Source organism: Sphaeramia orbicularis, chromosome 1, assembly GCF_902148855.1.
Source record: "Sphaeramia orbicularis chromosome 1, fSphaOr1.1, whole genome shotgun sequence".
NCBI classification, from domain to species: Eukaryota; Metazoa; Chordata; class Actinopteri; order Kurtiformes; family Apogonidae; genus Sphaeramia; species Sphaeramia orbicularis.
The window spans coordinates 20652634-20676223 of record NC_043957.1 but is presented as its reverse complement, the minus strand read 5'-3'; the positions used below and the strand labels follow the sequence as shown (position 1 = coordinate 20676223).

General features: G+C 37.4%; 1 protein-coding gene and 1 long non-coding RNA gene across 3 annotated transcripts in view; one reads left to right on the top strand and one right to left on the bottom strand.

Annotated features, from left to right (window-relative positions):
• Nucleotides 1–1083: 1083 nt before the first annotated feature.
• Nucleotides 1084–23199, bottom strand: LOC115424047 (uncharacterized). The gene is made up of 3 exons (XR_003936044.1): nucleotides 23188–23199; nucleotides 7637–7733; nucleotides 1084–1094 (listed from the first exon to the last, which is right to left on the bottom strand). It is a non-coding gene; the product is annotated as an uncharacterized LOC115424047 (long non-coding RNA).
• iqce (IQ motif containing E) overlaps nucleotides 2754–23590 on the top strand; it is a 28836-nt gene continuing 7999 nt past the window's right edge. Inside the window, exons 1-17 of one of the 2 annotated variants that reach the window (XM_030141119.1) lie at nucleotides 2754–3170; nucleotides 4613–4654; nucleotides 5663–5705; nucleotides 5803–5952; nucleotides 6166–6270; nucleotides 8543–8613; nucleotides 8871–8984; nucleotides 10009–10059; nucleotides 10136–10206; nucleotides 10307–10379; nucleotides 10648–10688; nucleotides 12520–12671; nucleotides 17246–17301; nucleotides 17408–17646; nucleotides 19294–19401; nucleotides 21009–21315; nucleotides 21427–21513. In XM_030141119.1, the coding sequence (XP_029996979.1) occupies nucleotides 3099–3170; nucleotides 4613–4654; nucleotides 5663–5705; nucleotides 5803–5952; nucleotides 6166–6270; nucleotides 8543–8613; nucleotides 8871–8984; nucleotides 10009–10059; nucleotides 10136–10206; nucleotides 10307–10379; nucleotides 10648–10688; nucleotides 12520–12671; nucleotides 17246–17301; nucleotides 17408–17646; nucleotides 19294–19401; nucleotides 21009–21315; nucleotides 21427–21513 (1782 nt within the window). In that variant the 5' untranslated portion in view covers nucleotides 2754–3098. Of the gene's footprint in view, nucleotides 3171–4612; nucleotides 4655–5662; nucleotides 5706–5802; nucleotides 5953–6165; nucleotides 6271–8542; nucleotides 8614–8870; nucleotides 8985–10008; nucleotides 10060–10135; nucleotides 10207–10306; nucleotides 10380–10647; nucleotides 10689–12519; nucleotides 12672–17245; nucleotides 17302–17404; nucleotides 17647–19293; nucleotides 19402–21008; nucleotides 21316–21426; nucleotides 21514–23590 lie in introns of both variants that reach the window. The other variant, XM_030141112.1, reaches the window with a different exon arrangement.

The following is a 23590-nucleotide window of genomic DNA, read 5'->3' as shown; positions in this document are numbered from 1 at the left end:
AACCAAGGGAGTAGGTTTGATTCTGACATTGGTGGGGACACAAAAGTGCTCCAAGGCAGCACTCCTGAAAGTTGATGTTTTTTTGCATTTGCGATCATAATTTCATGTCATGTAGAGCTGATCAAACAAGCAAATAATCATAGTCAGTCAGTTCTAGCCATTTTGGCACCCTAGGCGAGATATGAATTTGGTGCCGCCCCCCCCTTAAAAAAACACACACATGCACACAAACAGACACACATATGGGGGGGGGGGGCACAAAGAGGAGATACATGAATCATGAGAGGAGATGTACAAAGCAGCCAGCAGTAAACCACAAAGAAGCATATATCAAACAGCCAATTAGCAGTAAACCACAAAGAAAAAAAATAAATAAATAAAAACAGAAAAATAAATCAGATAGAAACATATATAAACCACATACAAACATTTATAAACCAGCCAACCTGCAGTACACCACATAGAAACATATATAAACCACATAGAAATATTTATAAAGCAGCCAACCAGCAGTAAACCAGATAGAAACATATATACACCACACAGAAACGTATAAACCAGTTCATCAGCAGTAAACCACACCTCAGCAGATATCTCATATCTGAATCATCTATAGTTTCATTATTGGCCAACTTTCCTTCATTTCAGTTCAGCTAGCTGTTGCTAGTAACATCAAATGTTTCTTAACATTATAAAAGGTTCCATCCCTCTATAATTGGATTATTTTTCTGCCTCTCCTTCTAAACTGTGCAGTTAAGGTCTTGGAAGGCCTTTTCATGGTGATAAACTCTCTATCCTTTACCTGGATGTTTAGTTCTACACCTGTCTGACTGTCATTCAGCTCTGTTCTGTTTCTATCACTCACACACACAGTGTGCACCAGTCTGGGAGAGCTCACCTGTGAAATTCCAGGGGGGGTTGTTGTTTTGTTTTTTTTCCATCTCATTTCTTTATTTTTAAGACAGTTAATGAGAAATTACCATGTTATCAGTTACCAGCCTACACCACAAACCAGCCCTTCAGGCACGAACATGCATATGCATGCGCATGCAGGCAAACAGACACCTGTACAAATGTACATGTAAATGACACCTCTGATATTCAAATCTGTCTAGCTGACGTGACCCAGGCAGAACAAATGCATACATGTTGACAACTTACGCTAAGGGGTTGGAGATACGATCTCCCTCCTATCCAGTCCAACTTTTTAAAATTTATTTTTCCTGTCCTGTCCAACTAGCGGGTAACTGTAACTTTTATAAGTAGATGGAGTAACAGCGGGGACGGCCAATCACATGTACGATAGCAAAACTGCAGAGCCAATCGGAGAGTGACAATTAGGTTAGAGGAGGGACGTCTAGCAGAGACCGACTATTAACCCTTTGTGTGCCATAAACATTGCCTAAACAATACGGACAATGGTTATATTAGTAGGGACGTGTCCCTAGCGTCTCTACGCAATTCTACGCCCCTGAACATAGCTGAAAAATTATGGACGGATTTTGATTAAATTTTCAGGAAACGTTGATATTTTGCATAAGGAACAAATGATTACATTTTGGTGGTGATGGGGTGGGTGGGGGTTGGGGGGGTGATGAAATTTTCCGGAAATGTTTATTCAAGTGGCCTGAAATTAAAGATTGACATTGTAAATTGTTCATAAAATTGAAATAAATAAATAAAAAACAAAAAAGCAAAACTGAGGTTTGATTTTGATGGCCATATTGCTTGGCTATAAAAAAAAAAGTTAAGAAATTGAAAATGAAGTCACAGCTACTCCAACTGCTACTAATGATAAAAATATATATCTAAACCATATTATAGTATGTTTTAAGGGTCAAGAAACTAATTTATTAGATATTATGTTCCAGATCTTTGCCACCTTAGCTCATATTCACCATGCCTTTGTGTATTCATAATGACTGGTTCGGCACTAAGGTGGTGAGGGTAGGAAATCTCGGACAGCTGAATGCAAAATAATGCATTGGTTTTAATTACTTCCGTACACTTTGTGTTTACAGTCTATGCTTGCATCTCTTTGTGCATGCTTTGCTTTGCATTTATGATGTTTCTATATAACATTTTATACACCATCTACATTATGTCAGGTATTGTATTCACACCGCGCTACATGCATAAAACTATAAACTAAACTATAAAACTTACATTTTCACATCCTGTATTTATTTATTTTTTTTTATCTTTCCACAGTGACGTTTAGTTTGCATCATAGGAGTCCCATGGTGGTCCACTGCAGTCAGAAGTTAAAATGTAAAGGCGTCACCGTATCAACCTTCTCCCTTTTTCTAGTCGCATGTTTCCTTCAGATTGGCAGAAAATACTTCAAGGCCCTCCCTATGAAACATCTCCGCCAATGGACAGCACATGTACGCAACTCATAAGTGTGTGAGGAGGGATGGGAAGAAAATCGACATTGAGACCTGGGCTGTGGTTTACTTATTAGCGCTGTCAAGCTAAGATAAGCTAAAAGCTAAGCTAAAATGTTTACTTTTTTACTTTTCAAAATAAAATCATCTTTGAATAATTTTTGGTCGCACTCGGTAATTCTAGCGGATAATTACACATGCATAAATAAATAATATTAAAGGAAAATATTTAATTAATTCCAGATTATTCCAGACATTGTTATATGAAGTTTGGTGTCGTTCATTGCCTTTAACGCTTTTAATTTGAAAGTACAGACTTGTTTTCCGGTAGGCTACTAGCTGTTTTTAACGAGTTTGACGCCGTTCATTAACAGCTGCCTGGTTGCTAGACGACTCTGCTTGAAACACTGATGTGAAAACAGTAACCTCCGCATGGAAAGAAAGCGAAATGTAAAGGGATATCTTTATGTATTGCTCAGCAGCTTCTGACGCCGCTTTATCGCTGTATTACATTGGAAATTCGCACTGATTTAGAGGAAAAACCTGAGTTGAAGTTCAGCTAACGCCTCTTTTGTTGTTCCATGTTTGTACTTAAGCTGCTAGCAGTGAAGAGGGACGACCTGGAGTCCGCTTTCTGACCTGGAAAAATGAGAGGATTACACATGGTGGAAGTCAAGTTTGTCAACTTAACTTGACGTTTGTTTTCCAGTTATGTTCAGTTCTACTGCTAAAATGTCTGTGGAGGCGAGTGATGTTCAGACAGATGAGGACTGTGAAGAGCTGGTGAGTGTTTTAGCTCAGGGGTATGGAGGTTAAGGATAGAACCAGTTTTAAATAATAACTTTATTTATGTGTTTGTACTTATGTTTTGGGCGAGCTGTCTTCACATTTGTAGCCTATAATGTCACTACAGCAGGGGGGACTTTCATAAACAGTTTTTATTTTGTTGTATTTCATTTATTATTACTTATTTAACATTTCTTTTACAACATTGTTCTGTCCCAGATAAGCACGGTTGACACAAGATAGCAAACTTAATGCACATATACACAAAATCATTTTAGATTTGGATTTTTTTTCCTTAATTTTCTTGCAATGTGCAATTATAAAACACAGTTCTGTGCATAAGTCCGAGTCCAACATTAGCTTTGTTGGTTTAGCAAAGTTCTACTGACCATACATGTGCACTTGTCAGTCTCTGCATTAAGATCCAATCTGGATATACAGTCATGGAAAAAAATTATCAGACCATCAAAAGTCATCAAAAACAATGGTTATGCAACCAAGTACTAACTCCTAGGTGTATCATGTGGCTAAAACAGATAGAAAAGAAAACATGGAATGCCTAAAAGCACTGTTTTTGACAGTACAATCCCATAGCTATTGATGTAAGAACTTAAATGATTTTGGTTATTATCAAGGAAACATGAAAAATGGCTAGATATCAGCTCTTAACTTAAACTCTTATGAGCTATTTTTGTTGTTATCATTATATTTGTCCAAACAAATGTACCTTTAGCCCCAGGCATTAAAACGAACAAGAAATTAAAGAAAACACGGGGTGGTCTAATAATTTTTTCCTCGACTGTATGTGAAGTATACACAGCAGTAACAACATGTGCAGAGTAGTTTAAGTACCTTAATTAATCAGATTAAACAACTACAACCAGATGTTTCCTTCCCCATTGCATTTAAAACCCCTTTAAAATGTCCAGTGAGACAAGTTAATTAAGTTTCTGGTCATTTTGTCAATGGTTCCATACAGAGGGAGCAGCAGATCTATAGGCCTTTTTCCTCAGTTCAGTTCAGACCTTTGGAACAGACAGATGGAATAAATCAAAAAAAGACCAAAGAGTGGGACAACCTGTACTTTTTGTCAGGTGTAGTTTTTGAAGATATAAAGGGAGCAGAGCAAGGATACATTTCTAGATGAGAACATGCCATTGTTTCAGTATGAGTGTGCACAAGGCAGACCATCCGACGTGAGCTTACAACAAATGTGCTGAGTGAGGGCTTTAAAGGTCATTTTTGCAGTTCCATATAGTGTATCACGACTCACAAGTATGGAAATGTTATTTTCAACTGTTCGACATGTACTGTATGTGCCTCATTATCAAGGGTGACATTGCTCAATAGGTTGCTCTGGCTTAGGGTGATATATATTTTATATGCACATAATTGAAGATCCTGAATGTTTTCTGTCAATGTGCTTTTGTTTAAACAAGGTTGAAGATGGCTTCTCCTTCTCTGCTGACTTTTTGGAGAAGGTAACCAAATCAAGTCCATAATGTAATTTAAGAATCAGAATTTCTCCTTTAATATGCATCTGACGATCTGTCACTTTTTTCGATCATGTTTATTAATATAGAGTTACTTTATTCTTTTTAACCCATAAAGACCCAAATATATGCCAGTGACCAAAAGCATCTACTGATCTAAAATGTGTATTAACTTAAGAGCCTCTAATAATATTAATATGTATAAATAATTGGTGTAAAATATAGTTTGTCATCTTTTCATGGCCATCAGATATGACCCATTTGGACATTCAGTTCCATAGTGAACGTGGAAACACCGTCATCCTCTACAACATTGATTCACCAGTAAAACCCATGGAGTTGGATCAATGACAGTGGATGGAGACACTTGTTTTATGTTCAGTTAATGACATATTTTGCTGAAAAAGTGTAGTTTTTCCAGAGTTTTCTCTGTTTTTGGTATGATATTCCTCAAATGTAAGCTCAGCATTATGATTAAAATACATGATCAGTAAAATAGATATAGGAAAATACCTGATTTTCACTGAAAAAAAATGGAGAGATAATTTTTTGATAAATGGTGTTAAATCACTTGAGAAAGGTTAAATAGAGAGAAATATTGATTTGGGAACTGACACAAAAGTAACACTGGGTCTTTATGCGTTAAACTATATTTTTTACTGTGTTTTTCTTGTAGCTTAAGTGATATCTGTTTTTCTTCACTGAGTGATTGGAAGCATCTGACATATACCCAAATTTTCTTCGGGATAAATTAAGTACCATCTCATAAGAGAACACAGCCAGTTCTTATCACAGCTCCTCCTTGATCCCTCTGGGTCATTCAACCCTCCAAAGCCAAAAGGACTATTCAGTCTTAACCTCATTATTACCAGCACCGGTTGTTTCATATTTGCTCAGTATTAGTAACTTTTATTCATGTTGTCATGTTTTGTCCCTGTGTTGTTCATGTCATTTCCCTGGTGTTTCTGTTAATGCCTTGATTTTGTCCTTTTGTAGAAAACCAGAAGGAGGAGATCAAGCAAACCTCCCATGTCTCCAAGTAAGACCCTGCAGCTGCGCCTAAAATAAAACTGACATAAAGATAGAAAATCACCTTCCTCTGTCTATACTGTGCACTGTGTACTGTATCTCTGTAGAGTCTCCATACCTCTCCAGTCTGAATATGAACCCCAGGAGAGCAGCAGTGGTGGCCTGGAGACTTCCCAGGGCCTCTCTGGGAGATACCAGAGGTGGGACTCCTGGAGAGATGGGATCAGCTCGTTTCACCTCCCTCAGCAACGGTCATGGTATGCACCTTAGCCACGTACACTGAACCCAGAGCGAGCTAATTATTATCATTCTCTGTGGTTTATCATTGTTAGTGATCTCTGACATAAGTATTTTTTGTGCTGTTAACAAAAAAAAAAAATGGACTAATTAATGAATAAACTACAAGCGAAATAAATTCAGTGTGTGCTCAGAGGGAGCATTGAGCTTCTCTTTGTTTTCCTCTCAATCAGATTTATCCCAGATGATTAGATCAGAGTGTGATGTCACACCAGAAGTTCTCAAACAGAATGCAACCGCAAGAAAACAACACAAACATCTCCACTCTGCATCCAACGGTGAGGGAATGTGCATGTGTGCCAGATGGAAAATAATTGAGAAAGTGCAGACTAGTGGGGGTGAAAGGTGTAGGAATCCACAGCAGAATAAGAACAGGCATGAGCTGAGCTTGAGTCAAAAAACACTGTGTGATGCCCTTTTCCATAACACTTTTCCTTGAACTGGATAGAAAATATCATTAAGTCTTGTTAAGATGCGAAGACGGACTTAGAAAAAGACAAATATCCTCCTTCTCTCTTTCCCAGTGGCGAGATGATCCAGTTTAATTTTAATAAAGCATCTATGTCAAATTAATCAACAGTTTTGTAAATGGTGCTAATACAACAACACAAAATGAGGAAACAAGCAACACAGACTGAGCATGAATGAAACTGTATAATTATTGTCTGCATATGCGTCGCACCAACAGTAATGTTTATAGTTCTCCTTTTTTTTTTTTTTTTTTTTTGCTGGAAGTTTAAAACATACTTTTAATAACAGCTTCTATCATTTGTTATAAATAGCTTAAGATAGTAAATGTTAATGCATAGTTTTGATTATTAATAACAGGGTTGTTTGAAATACTCATCCATAGTCAGAATCCAATATACAGTTGTATCACAGTTGGCATGGTCCTATTGTTTTCCACACAGGACAACATTTAAAAAAAAAGCAGTATCCCACTTAAGTGTACGTAAGTGTGCATTTAGAATATTTTACTGTGAACTTGACAAACATTTCTATCACAAACCCACAGCGGATCTGCAGTGTAATACACTGAATAGTGCTATGCAGAGATGTGTTGTTAATCAGCACTCAAAGGACGTTTTACAAATCATATCATCAGAATTTTGCGCTAAGAGCTGATGACTTATATGATATTGAAAGAAAATAAAGTTAAAAAACCCTCACATAAAACCTCTTGTTTTATAGTTATTATGATATTTACTTTAAGGTTTGTTTCAGTGTCAGTTGTTTGACTTAAATGTTTAGTTCAGCAGTTACTCACTTTCTAATGAAGTCAGAAATTTAATTTCCAACACGGTCAGTTTTTTTATTCAGTGGGTGATCTTCGCCAATCAATTACCTTTTTCCTTCTGTAATACATCAATATCGTATCAGCCCTCAAAATTCACTCTTTCAGTTGACCTGGAGTACATTAACTGTGAGTGGGTTCTGCAGTGTGGGAAAAACATTACTAAAAGAAAGAGCCGTCTGAAAGCAAGGTGAAGTGACAACAATATTCGGTATTGTTTTGTGTAATTATAGTGACGCTAGAAGTGGGTCCTTTGTCAGTGTATAATTACAGTTTTAGAGGCCGTTCACTTCTACAGTTGTGTCACTGTTCTTGGCTTTACTGACTCCCACTTACAGCAGCTGAAACACAGACAATAGTTGCTATTCCATCGAACATCTGCACAAAAATTTACTGATATTTACTAAATGTCGAAAAAACAGAAGTGTGTAATATTGGTTTTTCTGACTTCCGACTCCTGTGTCTCTGTTATACAGCGGACCTTTCACGCAATTTTAACAACTTTTAGCCTGTATCCACTGGACCCCCTCCACTGCTCTATGGGCCCCCCACAAATGCTGGGGTCCATGAATTTGTCATGTTTAGCCCCCCCCTTATCAGAGCCCCAGTTTGTTACTCCTCTATTCTGTACTAAATTAAAAAAATTATTTGCTTTCCTCGTGTGACCACACATACCACACCATGTTTGTTTGAAAACTCTTCCTCTTCGCTTGTTGTACCATCCATCAATGTTTTTTTTTTTTTTCACGTGACTCTAGTTGCACAAAAAGGTCTTTCCATTGCAGTTTTTTTACAATATACCAATTTCGCTACTCCCAAAATGCCACCTCTTGCAAGAACAAAAACTTTTCATCGAAAAATGAGAGTTTTGGTGAAATTGTCATTTTTCCATTAGGCAAATTTTTATGCGCAGTTTCAGGGTGAATGGAAAAGCGACTACCTATAAATAAAATTCATCATTTGTTTGTGCGATTATTTGCATGCTGTTTTGCTTTATACGTTGCTGCTGTAAGGAATTGAGTTTAGCAATTTTGTGCAGTGAAGCTCTTTTCCTTAGCATTTAGAGAATCCAACCAGCTCTTATCACTGCTCTTACTTGATCCTTCTGGGTCATTCAGCCCTTCTAAGTAAAAAGGATCATTCAACCGCAACGTAGATATGTGGCATTTTGTTCTGACCTGCACCAGGTGTTTCATGTTTGCTCACTGACTGTAACTTTTAATCACATTGTCGTGATTTGTCCCTGGTGTTTGTAGGTTTTACTTTTGGGACGGCTGACTGCAGGGACAAGCAGGACATGTATGATGAGATAATTCGCCTCAAGAAGGTAAAAAGCAGCACAGCACATTTTTTAGATGAATGGTGTCAGAAGTAGGGCGTCTTTGGCCTCATTAACTGGCCTTAAACCGAGCGCACGTTGCTGAGTAGCACTGATTTAACTTATGCCTCTGACTTGCACGCTAATGCATATATTTGCATTTGCTCTGCAGCTTTTGAATCATTATTTTAATCATTTGCTCTGCAGCTTTTGGATAATCATGCCTCTTAGGATGTGTGTTTAATTACTAGTGATCTTCTCTGCAGAGTCTTCAGGCACACAAGTCTGACAACCAGCAGATGAAAGCCAAACTACGCCGCCTGGAGGAAGACAACGCTAGAAGAGAGAAACAGATTGAGGAGCTGTTAGATCCCACTAAGGTGTGATCAGTTAATTACAATGTTTGTTCTAAAACTCTGTGGAAAAAAACAGATTGAGCCCGTTTGGGAGTAAGCAGTTAATTGTAATAATCAGTTCCAACACGTTTACACGCACTTCACAAATGCGATAATTGAAAAACCCTGGTTTAGACATTTCAGTCCATCATTGGATTTCTTTCAGAGTATGTACATATTAGAGTGATGGTGAACTGAAACTTTCTATTATTGTCTTCTGCTCAGACATAGAAGAGCAAAATAAATCAGATTAACAGGTAAACGTGCATGAAGACATGAGAGTATTGGGGAGAATTCCAGTTGTGTTATTTCTCATAATCAGATTACTGCTGTTCTCTGATAAATCATATCATTATACGTGATTATTAGGGGTGTAATGGTACTGAACAATTTCAGTTTGGCACGTTTTCGGTACAGGGGTCTTTGGTTCGATACATTTTCAGTACAGTGAAGGAGACTATTTTCATTTAAAAAAAACTTCAAATATAAGCAATCTTCACGAAACAATGTCGGCAAACCACTCTTGGTTTGTCGACTTGTCTCTCTCCATTGACAAAAATGACAGGGAATCCGAAATGCTCCCAAATCGGAGACCTTAGAGGGGACGGAGGGTCTTCCAACTTTGGTTTTGTACCTGTGACGCTGCTTTGAGCTGCTATGCTGGTTCATGTTCAGCATGTGTATGGTGCGTGTACTGCTTAGACCTCTATCTAGGATACCAAATATTGCACATGGGTTGTGCTTGCAGCCACCCTGCTCATACTGTGTGTTTGGCTTCAAGGTTTGTGTGGAAACTTAAGGCGAAGATTTGCATTCTTCACATAAGCAACATATATTTGTTCAGTACACCTCCGTCTTGTATTGAAGGCCCCCGAATCGAAACTGTTCAGTACAAACAAGTGCACTGTTAGACCCCTAATGATTATACACGAATAATCCAGAAATCAGATAATGATCAGAGTATTAGTCTGCATGTCAACAGACTCTGATATATTATGTTTTTTTACAGGGATCTGAATATACTCGTAGTTTGGTGGATAAGAAAAAAGAAGGAAGCGTGGTGAGTTGGAGCAGTTTGCACAGACTTTTTTGAATGCATCTTAAACAGCCTTACGTAACTGATTCTTTCCATCAAGGTGCTCAATGGCCTCAAACAGCGAATACTGAAACTGGAGCAGCAGTGCCGTGAGAAAGAAAACGCCCTCAGGTAAAATGAAGCCCCATCTCTTCAACGTCGTCTTTGATTTTCGTCTGAGGCAAAATCATGTTCAGCTTCTCCTCTTGTATTCCTTTTTTTTTTTCTCTAGTAAACTGCAGAGTGAGCTGAGGACCACTAACCTGGAGGAACTGAAGATCACAGTAGAAACCTACTTTGAAGAGGTACCATTAATACCTGTGCATCTTCTTTGTTATGTTTCCGCATTACAACAGGAGATTTTCACAGCAGAATCGTGAACCAATAAAAGGAAACGAGAAAGAGAAGGTGGAATAAAAACAGCGTTAAGATGAAAGCAGAGTTTGACTGCTGTGATGTTTCTGCTGCTGTGAAAAGCAGCGCAATCATCACATTTACTTTGGCTGTAAAGTGTGAGGTGCTCAGCTTTGGGAAAGGAAGTGTCACCTAAGCTTTGTGTGTGTGTGTTGTCAGATCCAGAGACTGAAGATGCTTCTAGAAGCTGCGGAGAAAAGGTACAAATGCACAGACTAAATCGCCATGATTTAATTCCACTTTTGTTGTCTCACAAAGTTATAACATACACAAATATAATAGAAACACATGCATAGTACATAGTGGCATGAACATGATTATTTAAGCTAACCTTACTCATTTTGCATTATTGTTGGTTTGTTTCCTTTTACTTGTCTCATTTACATATTATATTTCTGTCATTATTATGTCCTTGCTGCTCACCTTTTACTGTCATTATTTAATGACTCATGAGTGGAAAATTAGCATCACCAACTGAACATCTCAAAGCACAAGACTGATGACATTTTGATGAGAATCTATCGACATTAAATTGATAGTCCTAGTTTTTTGTAGGTTGTGTTTTTTGAGGTACTACAGCCTCATTTTATAGATGAACAGATGCAAAACTCGACAATTTATACTAAAATTAGGAACCAATTATCGCAAACTTTGCAGCCCGCGGTGAGAAATGATCACAGAAAAGAAAAATAAGCATGGGGAAGTGTAAATTTCATAATGCCTGGTTGGAGAAAAGGTCAACCTGATAGACATGAGTTTTTCTAAATTGTAGGAGTAACACATTTTTGCCAGTAGGGCCATGATATAGGCTGTGAAATGGACATCAAACTTTGTACTACTACTACTACTACTACTACTACTAGTGTTACAATTACTACTACTACTATTACTACTACTACTACAGGGTGGGGAAGCAAAATTTACAATGAACATTTAGTTGTTTTTTTCTCAGCAGGCACTACATCAATTGCTTTGAAACCAAACATATCTTGATGTCATAATCATACCTAACACTATTATCCATACCTTTTCAGAAACTTTTGCCCATATGAGTAATCAGGAAAGCAAACGTCAAAGAGTGTGTGATTTGCTGAATGCACTCGTCACACCAAAGGAGATTTCAAAAATAGTTGGAGTGTCCATAAAGACTGTTTAGAATGTAAAGAAGAGAATGACTATGAGCAAAACTATTACGAGAAAGTCTGGAAGATACTATTAAAGAAGAATGGGAGAAGTTGTCACCTGAATATTTGAGGAACACTTGTGCAAGTTTCAGGAAGTGTGTGAAGGCAGTTATTGAGAAAGAAGGAGGACACATAGAATAAAAACTTTTTCTGTTATGTTAATTTTCTTGTGGCAAATAAATTCTCATGACTTTCAATAAACTAATTGGTCATACACTGTCTTTCAATTCCTACCTCAAAATATTGTAAATTTTGCTTCCCCACCCTGTACTACTACTACTGTTACTACTATTACTACTACTACTACTACTATTACTATTTCTACCACTACTATCACTATTACTACTGGTACTGCTAGTACTACTACTACTACTACTACTACTGTTACTATTACTACTACTACTACTACTCCTTTGTGCATCTCTCTTTATCCTCCACATCAGATCACCTCCCTCCATCTGACTCTGTCTCCTTCATCTTCTACCTTTATTTCCTCCTCCTCCTCCACATCCATAAACCTCCTCTTTGTTCGTCCTCTTTACCTCCTGCCTGGTAGAGAACATCATCATCATCATCATCATCATCCTTCTACCAGTGTATTCACTATCCCTCCTCTGCACATGTCCAACCATCTCATTCTGGACTCTCTCACTTTGTCCCCAACTGTCCAACCTGAGCTGTCCCTCTGATGTGTCCTTCCTAATCCCGTCCATCCTTGATACTCCCAAAGGAAATCTCAACACCTTACTTACAGTATACCCTACTTTTGGCATAAAATGAACATAATCGCACCTATTTGAATGACAGATAAAAGAAAATTCTGTGTTATCCACCCTCTCTTCTGCAGTAGTCGAGCTGAGAGTAAGTGCTCCCAGAGGCAGCAGAAAGCTTTAAGCTCCACAGTTTTGCGTCTGTCTGAGAGCCTCAAGCAGCTTCAACAGGAAAACGCATCACTCAGAGAAGAACTCAACACTGACAGTCCTGCTGGAGGAATTAAAGGTCTGTTAACGCTCACAAAAACACACCAACAGGCCCCATGTTTTTAGTACATAAGGTCTCATTTCCTTTGATTAATGGTATGAATGTTATTAATTGTATAAAAGTAGCGATGAGCGTTCATGTCTGGTCTATTTGCAGTGCACAGATTTATGAACGTAAGTACACAACATAAACAAAGATGTAGAGGAGGTGTGTTGTTGATAGTTCCAAGCTTCGAAAAACAATTAACCCAGGGGTGTCGTACAGCCCAATATGACCTCAAATAGGTCAGATCATGATTTTTTATTTTTTTTTATTTACCTATTTACCTATTTTATTGAGTTTTTTTTTCAGCCACAGGTTACATGTATATAACGCACCTTTGTATATGAAAAGATACGAAGTCGGTAACCAAAGTGACAGCAATACATAAACCAAAATAAAACAACCTCAACAAAGAACAAAACAGACAAACAAACAGTACCTCGACATTAAAGAATACAATTATACGGTAGGGCTGCACGATATTGGAAAAACTGTATATAATATTGCACTGTATAATGTATTGCGATATGAAAAAATACTCAGGAGGATATAATAGCTGTGTGGTGCCAACGTAAATGGTCAAAAAATTAGTTGTGTTTCCTCTTGTTGTGGCAACAGATGCAAGGCACTGTCGACACAGAACATGTGTTTCAGTGTCATCCTTCTTGTAGCTGACATAAATCCAGATAACTGACGTTGCTTTTTTTTTTGGCATCAAGTTTTCATTTACGGTGATTTTCTCTTGTTCATTGCTCATTTTTAGCTTATTATTAGCTTATTAGCTTACCGGCCAACAGGCTCTAAGCTATTGTTGTCATGTGGCGTCCGGCGTCTTCGTCTGTCGTCGTCTGTCATCATCTGTCGCCCGTTACAAAACTTTCAATCGTCTTCTTCTCCGAAACTACAATTCCGATTGACTTCAAACTTGGTATACAGCTTCTTTATGATGATGTCAACAAAGTTAGTGAAATTATTTGGATCCGGATCTGATTCTGGATTTGGTGCCACTTTGAAAAATTTTCCCATTATAAGAGATAGGAAGTGGATCGATTGAATAACTCAGTAAATATCAATGATATCAAGTTGACATTTCTACAGCACAGCCCTGATGGGGAGATGACCAAAACATAATGTCCACATGCTGATCAGGATCTTCTTCTGGATCCGGGAACTTACGGAAAATTTAACATGGGCTCTATGGGGGAAAAATTTCAATCGTCTTCTTCTCCGAAACTACAGTTCTGATTGACTTCAAACTTGGTATACAGCTTCTTTATGATGATGTCAACACAAGGTATTGAAATTATTTTGATCTGGATCTGATTCTGGATTTGGTGCAACTTTGAAAAATTTCCCCATTATAACAGATAGGAAGTGGATTGATCCAATAAATCAGTAAGTATCAATGATATCAAGTTGGAATTTGAATTTTTTACAGATCTGATTGGAATATGACCAAAACATGGGCTATTTCTGTCATATAATAAATACACAGAACTGGATGATAATAAATGGCATCTAGATACATTTCCGAAAGCTTTTAATGTGGCTGGTAAGCTACAGGGCCATTGGTCCTATTTTTCAATGTTGTTACCAGCGACTGACTCCAAACTGATTAAGAATGATTGTGATTGGTGGATCGCTGCGTGCAGTGTGTGTCAGGTACCCTTGAAATTAGATGAGAATTTTCCTCTTACATTGCAGGACCTGCAATGTGACTATTGCGCACATGTACATTGCAGTGTCAATGCTCAAACGATATATTGTGCAGCTCTAGTATACGGTCCTACGTAGGTCAGTCAGTGTAAACATGGTCTATCTCAATATTTAAGGTGTCTCATTACGCACATACCCTCAGGCTCCTATACGTTCAGGAGTAAATTAGGTTCAGTTCATTCCAGTCCAACAGGAGAATGGCCACATATGTGAATACAAATGACAGCGCTAATCAATCAGGGATAGCAGGGAAATTTAGATCTCTAGTATATGAAAGAAATTGGGTCCACATTGTGTAAAATTTAGCCTTGAAGCCCTGAAGTGTATATATCGTGTCTTCTCTAGATGTATGCAGTTCAGGATGGATTTGATCCAAAGAACAAGGGATAGAGGAATTGAAGATTTCCATTTAAGTAAAATCAAACCAGACCAGTAAATTAATAACATAATAACTTATAAATAATGTCAACTCCAATCTTTTCTTTATATTTTAGAGTTAAAAAAGTAGAATGACATTCTGAAAATATTTACATCTACAAACTATCCTTTAAAAATTGTGAATAACATGAATGACCTAAAACAGTGTCATGCCTCAGCTTATCATTTGGCCATGCCCTACACAACTACAAATACAACTATTACAACTACTAGTTACAGGCATATTGTTGTTAGAATTCTACTTTTTTTTTCTCTGAAGACATTTCAGGTTGTTCATGTTTGTTCAGGTTATTCCCTTTTTTTGACGCTTATTTTTTTATTAGTAATTTATCATTTTGTCATACAGAACAGAACAGCAATTGGCAACAGATAATAGTCACAGTTTAACTGAAATGATAATTTAGGTTACAGTTATGAAATAGCAATCGAGTTACCCAATTAATTTTGTAGAGCAGCAGTTTATATAGCATTTCACAGGATTATGAGATAAACCACACATTAATTGTTTTTAAAGAAACTAATCCATTTACCCCATCTTATTATGTAAAGTTGAGCTTGCAGCCTCAGCAAAAATGTTAATCTTTCCATGTTGTGAATTTCATCAGCAATTTTCAAACCAGTCCTCAAGCACCACTGCATCAAGTTGAATCCATCTACAAGTGATTGCTTTTTTTGCTGCAGCACCAAAGATTTTTTGACTGTATTTATCACTTATTGTCAAATCATCAGGAAGATCTCCTAACAAGAGTGACAAAGTGGGTTGCTGTACTTTAAAACCCAATATCTGTTCTATTTTCATTCTAACATCTTTCCAAAAAGTTGAAATTTTCATACAGGACCAAAAAATGTAGGTTATTCACATTTTTTTGGTGAAAAAATAGTGTCAACATTCACATTTTCATGTAATTTAACTCTTTTTTTTTTTTTTTTTTTTTTTTTTTTTTTTACACATTTAGGAATTGTCATTATTCATAGATTATTATGAGAGTATTTTACTGTTTGTATGTGGCCCCTGAACTAAAATGATTTCAACACCATTGACTGTTAATATCTCGGTGTAATTTTTACATTTCACAAATTCATCCCACGGGCCGGATTAGAATGTTTGACACCCCTGAATTAAGATGAAGATCATGTAGCTAACAACACTGTGAAGGTGAGAGTTGAAGTTCTGGGCCTTTTGGGTATATTATAAACCTCTGCAGCGACCACAGAACCAGAGACGACACAGGGATGTAGACTGTGGGAATTCAGCAACAGAAGGCTGCGTGATGAGTAGAACCAGAGGCCAGAAAATGAAGGGCTCCCAGACATTTTGGTGCAACAGGGATTGTCTGACTCTTAGTTGGAAGTTCTTGGTCATCACGATCTTCATCCAGGAAATTAACAAAAATTTTATCTTGGCAAACAGTTCACTCTGATAAGACCTTCCAAATAAAAGAGTGATGAACAAGTGATGGAAATTCTCTGTGTTCTTGGCAGCAACTCCTCCATGTGCAAATATCAGATGCCATGCCAAGCATTAAATAGATACGGTTTTTGGTGTTAAATAATGGAGCAATTGGTTATAAATTCATTTTCATTTATTTAATTTCTCCCTAATGTTTTGCTTCAAAAATACACAGTTAGCTGGAAAAATGACTGTCCAGGTCCTTCCAGTGTTAACTTTTCAGTGCCTGTCTTGGGTAAATACTGACTGTGGTTCTTTACTCTGGTACAAGACATTGGTAGAAGTTGTTGTTTGCTCTAGTTGTTTTGTTCATTTTTTATTCTTGTGTTGTTTGTGAGAATCAGATTTGTGGTCACCCCAGAATGTGTGAAATCTTTCTATGTTGCTGTGTTCTTGTCGATGGTGTGACATGAAATGCAACAACAAAATCATGATGTAATAAGTGGTGCCAGGCACAACAAACCTCGCCCCTCACATGTATTGTAGCTCCTTTTGGCATTGATCCAGCTGATGTCATCATGTCTATGCGTGTGTTGATGTCAGCATATCAATTGCCTCTATATATGTGCCAAGTTTGAAGTAAATTGAAACGAAGTTGATGTTTTTATAGATGTGAAATTCCAGCCATTATAAGTAAACGGGGAAAAAAAAAAGATTTAAAAAATTCATAAAAAATGTGAACTTTGACCTACTTTTCCCAAAATGCAACCACATCTATTCTGGGTCACTGGCAATCTATAAACCCAATTTAGTATGAATTCAACCAAAAGTTTTGCTGCTAGAGTGTTAAACAAACAAACAAACCGAACCAAAAACAATACCCTTTGCCTCCCTTTTGGGGGGGCGGGGTAGTAACATTTCGTCTTTCTGTAGCTACAGGTTAGTAACAACACTGTAGTGTATCCTGTGCCATCATGCAGAGATGTTTGTGTGTTGTGTGTCCCAGGTTACAGAGAGTGGAGTAAACAGAGGCTGTTGAGGAGGCTATTGGAGCTGGAGAAGGTGAGAGGAGCTCTAAGTGCTTTTTCACATAAACACATGAAACCATCACTGTCACATCAGAGATAAAAAAGCTTCCTCACAGACTCCTCTCTCCTCCAATCAGAAGCTGGAGGACGGCAGAAGACACGCCCATTCACGAAAGAGCAGTGGGCGATTGGATAAGGAGGCCCAGACCACGACCACTGAGATTCTAGATGTTACACAGGGGTTTACCATGGCAACAGAGGCAGTGGTCTCCGTGGGAACCAACACTGAAGAAGTGGAAGAGGTTTCTGCTCTCAGCAGCCGACTCAGCCAATTGGAGAAAGAGGGGGAGGAACTACAGGAGACACTGTCAAAGAAAGAGTGAGTGAGCAGCAACAGGAGTTCACATGGTATATAACAGATCTCCTTTTAGTCTGTTAGACACTTTTATTTTCAAGCATTTCAACACATTAAAAAAAACACGTCTTTTCCACTCACTAAGAGCCTAGAAATTGCAACTTGTGCATTAATTTCATCAATTTATATCATCCTTGAAATGCACTTAACACCTCCAATCAATACCTCAAAATGCTACTGACTCAGGTTCAACAGGAGAAAACACCACACCCATTTTAAAGACCCAGTGTTTAAAATTTAGGGTGAGTTAGGGAGATCTAATAGCAGAAATTGGATGTAATCTTTATACTTATGTTTTCATTACTGTATATTCACACAAATAAGATCTGTTGTGTTTTCATTATGCTAGAGTCAGACACACCTACAGAAGGAGTGGTTTGCCTCCACAGAGAGTTCAACATGTTGAACTCTTTTTCTACACCTTAAGCCCAAGGACAGACAGAAAAAAAAATCACTGGTTATACTTGGGGCTTGTGCACTTTTTGTGGCTGTTGTAGTTGAAGGTGAATAGGGTGGTTTTTTTGGTTGGCTATCGTCTGCATCTTTACCACTGGATGTCACTAAATTTCCGACATGTAAACCTTTCAAGGCACCTTAAAGATATCGACTTCTGGTGTGTTTTAGGGAGGATTCAAACATTTTCATGTTGATGTTTAAAGCTTGGAGAAGGTTACCTTCAGAACAGATAGCTGACCTGATAGAAGTCTAAATATAATCCAGTATCCTCTGGTAGGTCTTTTTTGCCTATTCCAGATGACCATTTCGTGTTTCAGTCCCTCAGCTGTGAATATATGCATACAGCTGTCTGATATGTCACTTGTAAAAACTCACCATTTTAGGTTTTTAAGTTGGTTTTACAGTTTTTACATTTTCATTCTACTGTTTAAAGGTTTATTATGGAAAATTCACATGTGCTCCTGTACAGGTTGTTGACAATAACTAACTCCATTTCTAAACTAATGACTGCCTCAGTCACCTACATCCATGACAACAGCAAGTACACTTTATGAAGTGGACTTGTGCTGGATTTTCTGTGAAAATGCTTACACTCATGAGTTCTTCAGAGCCTCTCCTTTGCTTCTTTAGAGCCTTTACAGTGCATAACACTATGATTAGCTTAGAAATTGATTAAACAAACATCAACAAACCACCACCTCCCAGGACAACTGAGACACAAGCTCCATGTGAACATATGGGCATGTGTGAAGCCTTTACTATTTATTTGTTAGTTTTCATGAAATGTTTACCATAGTATTGCATTAACTGATGCTTAACATAATTATATATAAAGAGCTTTTTAACTGGTGAACTTCTGAAAAGAGCTAAATAGATAAATGTCCTTACATTTTTTTTTTTTTTTTTTAAATTCAGAACAGTCGCACAACATATTACACAGGACATCATTGATACACAGTACACTGTTCTCTTTCTTTTTTTTTTTTTAAAGAAAAAAAGGGTGTCATAATGTACTTACATTTTATTACATAAATTCATTAGGTGCTTGAGAGGAATAAAATAGCCTTACAGTCTGTAACTAAACCTGAACCTTGATTTTTAAACCAGTAACAGCGCTTCTGATCCTAAAACTGTTAAATGTTGTGTTTTCTTCAGTGAGGAGATGAAACGGCTGAGGACAGAACGAGACAAACTGGAGGAAGAGACGGAACAGTGGAAAGTTGAACAGACGAATGAACGGGATAGAGAGAGGCAGCAGCATAAGTATATCGACCCTATCTTGCTGTCTTAAAGTGATACATTTAGAGTGTAACTATATTAGTTTTATGGGTTTTATGGTGCAGTTTCTCAGGGTAATGTATTCATAGAAATCACATCTGATGTGTGTGTCTTTGTTGTCATATCAAAGTGTCTCAGAAAACAGAGTGAGCATCATGAGTCAGATCCACCAGAGAATTGTCTGCATATAAATATGTAACATACAGCCAAGAAACAGAGACGGACAGATGGTTTGATCAGTAGTTGCAAAGTTGCAAAGAATTACGCATAAAGTAGTTTTTTCTACAGATAGTTGGCAAACTTTGACTCTGTAGCATTGCCAGCTTGCTTAATGAAATACTTTTTTTTTCAATTTCTTGGTCATTTTAAAGCCTGGTACAACAAAAGATATGTTTGTTTGGACAAATATAATGATAACAACAAAAATAGGTCTTAAGAGTTTTAATTTAAGACCTGATATCCAGCCATTTTCCATTGCTTTCTTGACAATAACCAAAATCACTTCAGTACTTACATCAATAGCTATGGCATTGTACTGACAAAAACAGTGCTTTTCGGCATTCCATGTTTTCTTTTCTGTCTGTTTTAGTCACATGATACAGGAGTTAGTTCTTGATTGCATAACCGTTGTTTTAGATGACTTTTGACGGTCTAAAATTTTTTTCCAGGACTATATAGAACTACCATACCGCCCTTGTATTTGTATCAGTGAGCTACCATTCACAATGTGCTAAGAAAAAAGATAAAAGATGTAACCTGAATCTAACTGTGTACATGAAAGCATCATCTCTACTGTTTGCAAAGACACACACACACACACACACACACACACACACACACACACACACACACACACACACACACACACACACACACATTTCATTTATGATTACTTTTACTCCCTTCATTTAAACAAAATTATTTGTGCTTTCTATTTCTTACATTTTCAAAACTGGCTCATTCCCCATGTTTTATTGCATTTGAGTGAGTTTATTTTTATTTTTGCATCATTCTGTATCTACCAATCATCACAACCACTTACAGCCTAAATGGTTTGAACAATAACTTATAGAAAAGACCGTCACTTGGCATATCCATCAGTGAATATCAACCATGACAACCGTAACACGACGAAAACATCACACAGACAAAAAGGATGTAACACAATGAAGCAGGCATGAAACTGAAACTCAACCGTGGAGAGAAGATGTCATAATGTTTTGTGTGCTGTTGCTGACATTGAAAACTGATTTGCACAAGGAGCAAGTTGGAATTATTTGAGATGTGAGGTTCAGTTAGTTTTGCTCATTGAACAGTCAAAAATAAAATCTTTCAAAGGCTACTTTTTATTTATAAATTTGAAGGACATTTCAGAGCTTGTACTTTTTCACTTTTTTGCATTAAAAACAACACTCAATTCTTGTGCTTCTACCAGTCTTTTTAAGAGATGTATCTTTACTTCTATCAGAATAAAAAAAAGAGCTTTAATTACATTTGAGGATCCCTACTATGGCAGCTAATGGTGTCAGTTTGTTAAATATTTTCCTTTGTGTTCAAGAACAGATACCCATAGTTGTGTTTTTGTTCCTCAGACAGGAGATGGAGAAGTTGTGGGTGAGAATCCAGACTCTGGAGGAAGGCAGAGACCAAACTGCGCAGACTGAGCAGCCTTCTCCTTCTCCTACAATGTCAGAGAGTCATGAAGACACTGAAGCCAGAGGAGGAGATGTGGAGGAGGGAAAAGACAAGAGCATTAAAGAGGAGGAGTTAAAAAAAGGGCAACAAGGAGAACAAGATTTGGCTGCTGATGCAGAGAAAAGGAGTGAAAACAGACAACAAAAAGAAAGAGAAAGAGCAGCGAGAATTATTCAGACAAACTGGAGAGAACACAGCAGCCGGGTACGTAACACCAGAATTATGTAAAAGAAACTATGGATGTGATTATATAAAAGTGTCCAGACACTTTGTCCTAGATTTCTTGCTCAATCTTATCTCTGCTTTTGTCTTCAGGACATTGTGATGTTGCAGTCGACATTAAGAGGCCACATCCTCAGAGAGTCTCGGCTCAAGGACCTGCTGAAAGACAAACACAATAAGGTGACACAAACACACAAACACCTTTACAACAACCAGAGTGACTGTAGCATCAGAAATCCACTTTCATTGCTGAAATGTGGTAAATATAGTTCATCAGTATCACCTTTGCCAGAGGCGTAAAGAATACAGAATTATCAGTAATTAGCACATTTACCTGTGGGGATCCAGGGGTTCTAGATGTGGTAGTTTTTATGCTGTTGTGTATTCATGCATGCTGTACTGCATTTGTCCAGCAGTCCCTGCTAAAGTGTTCTGGCCCCAGCAACGTGATTGTAAGGCTATTGTATTCCAAAATTATTAATATCTCCCAAAATATTCGTCCTATCAACTTGTTGTTTTCATTAATCTGTTCCTTGACCAAAAATACGTAAGTATGCCAGACTGCAGCAGTCAGCTCGTTCTGGATTTTGTGTGAATCCTTGGACACACAAGCATGCACACAGAGGCCACTTGGCTTTTATAATATAGATTAGTAGTCAAGTAACAGTTGAGACTGTCATGCAAAATTCCTTATGTAAAGATCTCCTTAAATAAAAGTAAGAAGTCGTATTGGTGTTTTTGGTCATTAGAATGTTGATTCCTATAATTTATATTTCACAGCAGGTTTGTGATAAAATTAAAATAGCATTAAATGAGTCAGAATGCCCATGTCTCTGAAATGTATGTGGCTCAAGATTAAAGTTAGGATTTGTTATATTTGTACTTTAAATTTTTTTTTAAATTTGCCAAAATTATCATCAGAGAAAAACGTGAAGAAATAACAGTTTTGATGTTATGTATTTGTTAATGCATTGTATTGCAGATATGTCATTAGCAGTTAGCATGTTAACCGGCTGACCTCTCACCTGAGTGTATCATGTGCTGTTAGTAGCATAATTCTGAGCCACTATAGAGTCCAGGTTGACATGAGCAGAAGTAGCAGAAGATATATTCAAAAAGATACGATGATTAGAGATTAGCTTCTACTGTAGGATAATACAACTAGCATACTTATTACATTAGCATCTGTCTTCACACCCTATGTTAATGAAATAAGTTGGATTTCCTCTGGCTCAGTCAGTTAGTCAGTCTGGACTACTGCATAAACAAACGTACAGGTTGAGGAAGCACTGAACCACCATCTTGTGTTTTGTCCATTAAAGTAACTGTCAAATGAGTCCTCAAATAGAGCTTCAGTGCTTCTGTTGCTCATCAGAAACAGTTCTTATGTGTGGCAGAGGGTTTTCTTTATGTTAAAGTTCTGCCTCGGCTGCACGTGCTTGTGATACAGATTCATTTAGGTCTTCTGGTTTTCAGTTCAGATCTATTGCATTTCATCTTGGTGTGGAACAAATAGCTGACTGGCTGTCTGGGTGTGAACACAGGTGAACACATCATCTCCAGGAACATTGTTCAATGAATTTACTTTATAATGATGGCCATTAAATTGGACTGATGTAGAATACCTGAAAATAGACCATAGAATAATTAAGAAAAAGTAAAATGACAAGTCTTTAAACCACAATCAAGGCAGTATACATACAAACAAAAAAAATATCTGCTTTTGTTTTTATGCACCAAGCTCTTCACAGTCGTCTTCTCTCTGCTGTTTGGTGTTTTGTGGTGCTTTAAAAAGTGACGTGTAACACAACCTGTCTCCAGCCCTAACAACAGTAAGGCTGTCAAAACAAAGACTAAATCAGAAACAAGTGGTGCCAGGCACAACAAACCCCACCCCTCACACATATTTCGCCCATTATAAGTAAATGGGAAGATTTCAAAAATTCATACAAAATTTTAACTTTGACTTACTGTTCCCAAAATGTGATAGAATCCATTGTGGGTCACTGGCAATCTATAAAGTCAATTTGGCATGAATTCAACCAATAGTTTTGCTGCCACAGACATGTGAAAATTTGCCCATTATAAAGAAATGGGGTGAAAAAAAGGTTAAGAAAATTCATAGAAAATTTTAACTTTGATGTACTTTTCCCAAAATGTAATGACATCTATTCTGGGTCACTGTCAATCTATTAACCAAATGTGGTATGAATTCAACCAATAGTTTTGCTGCTTGAGTGTTAACAAACAAACAAAC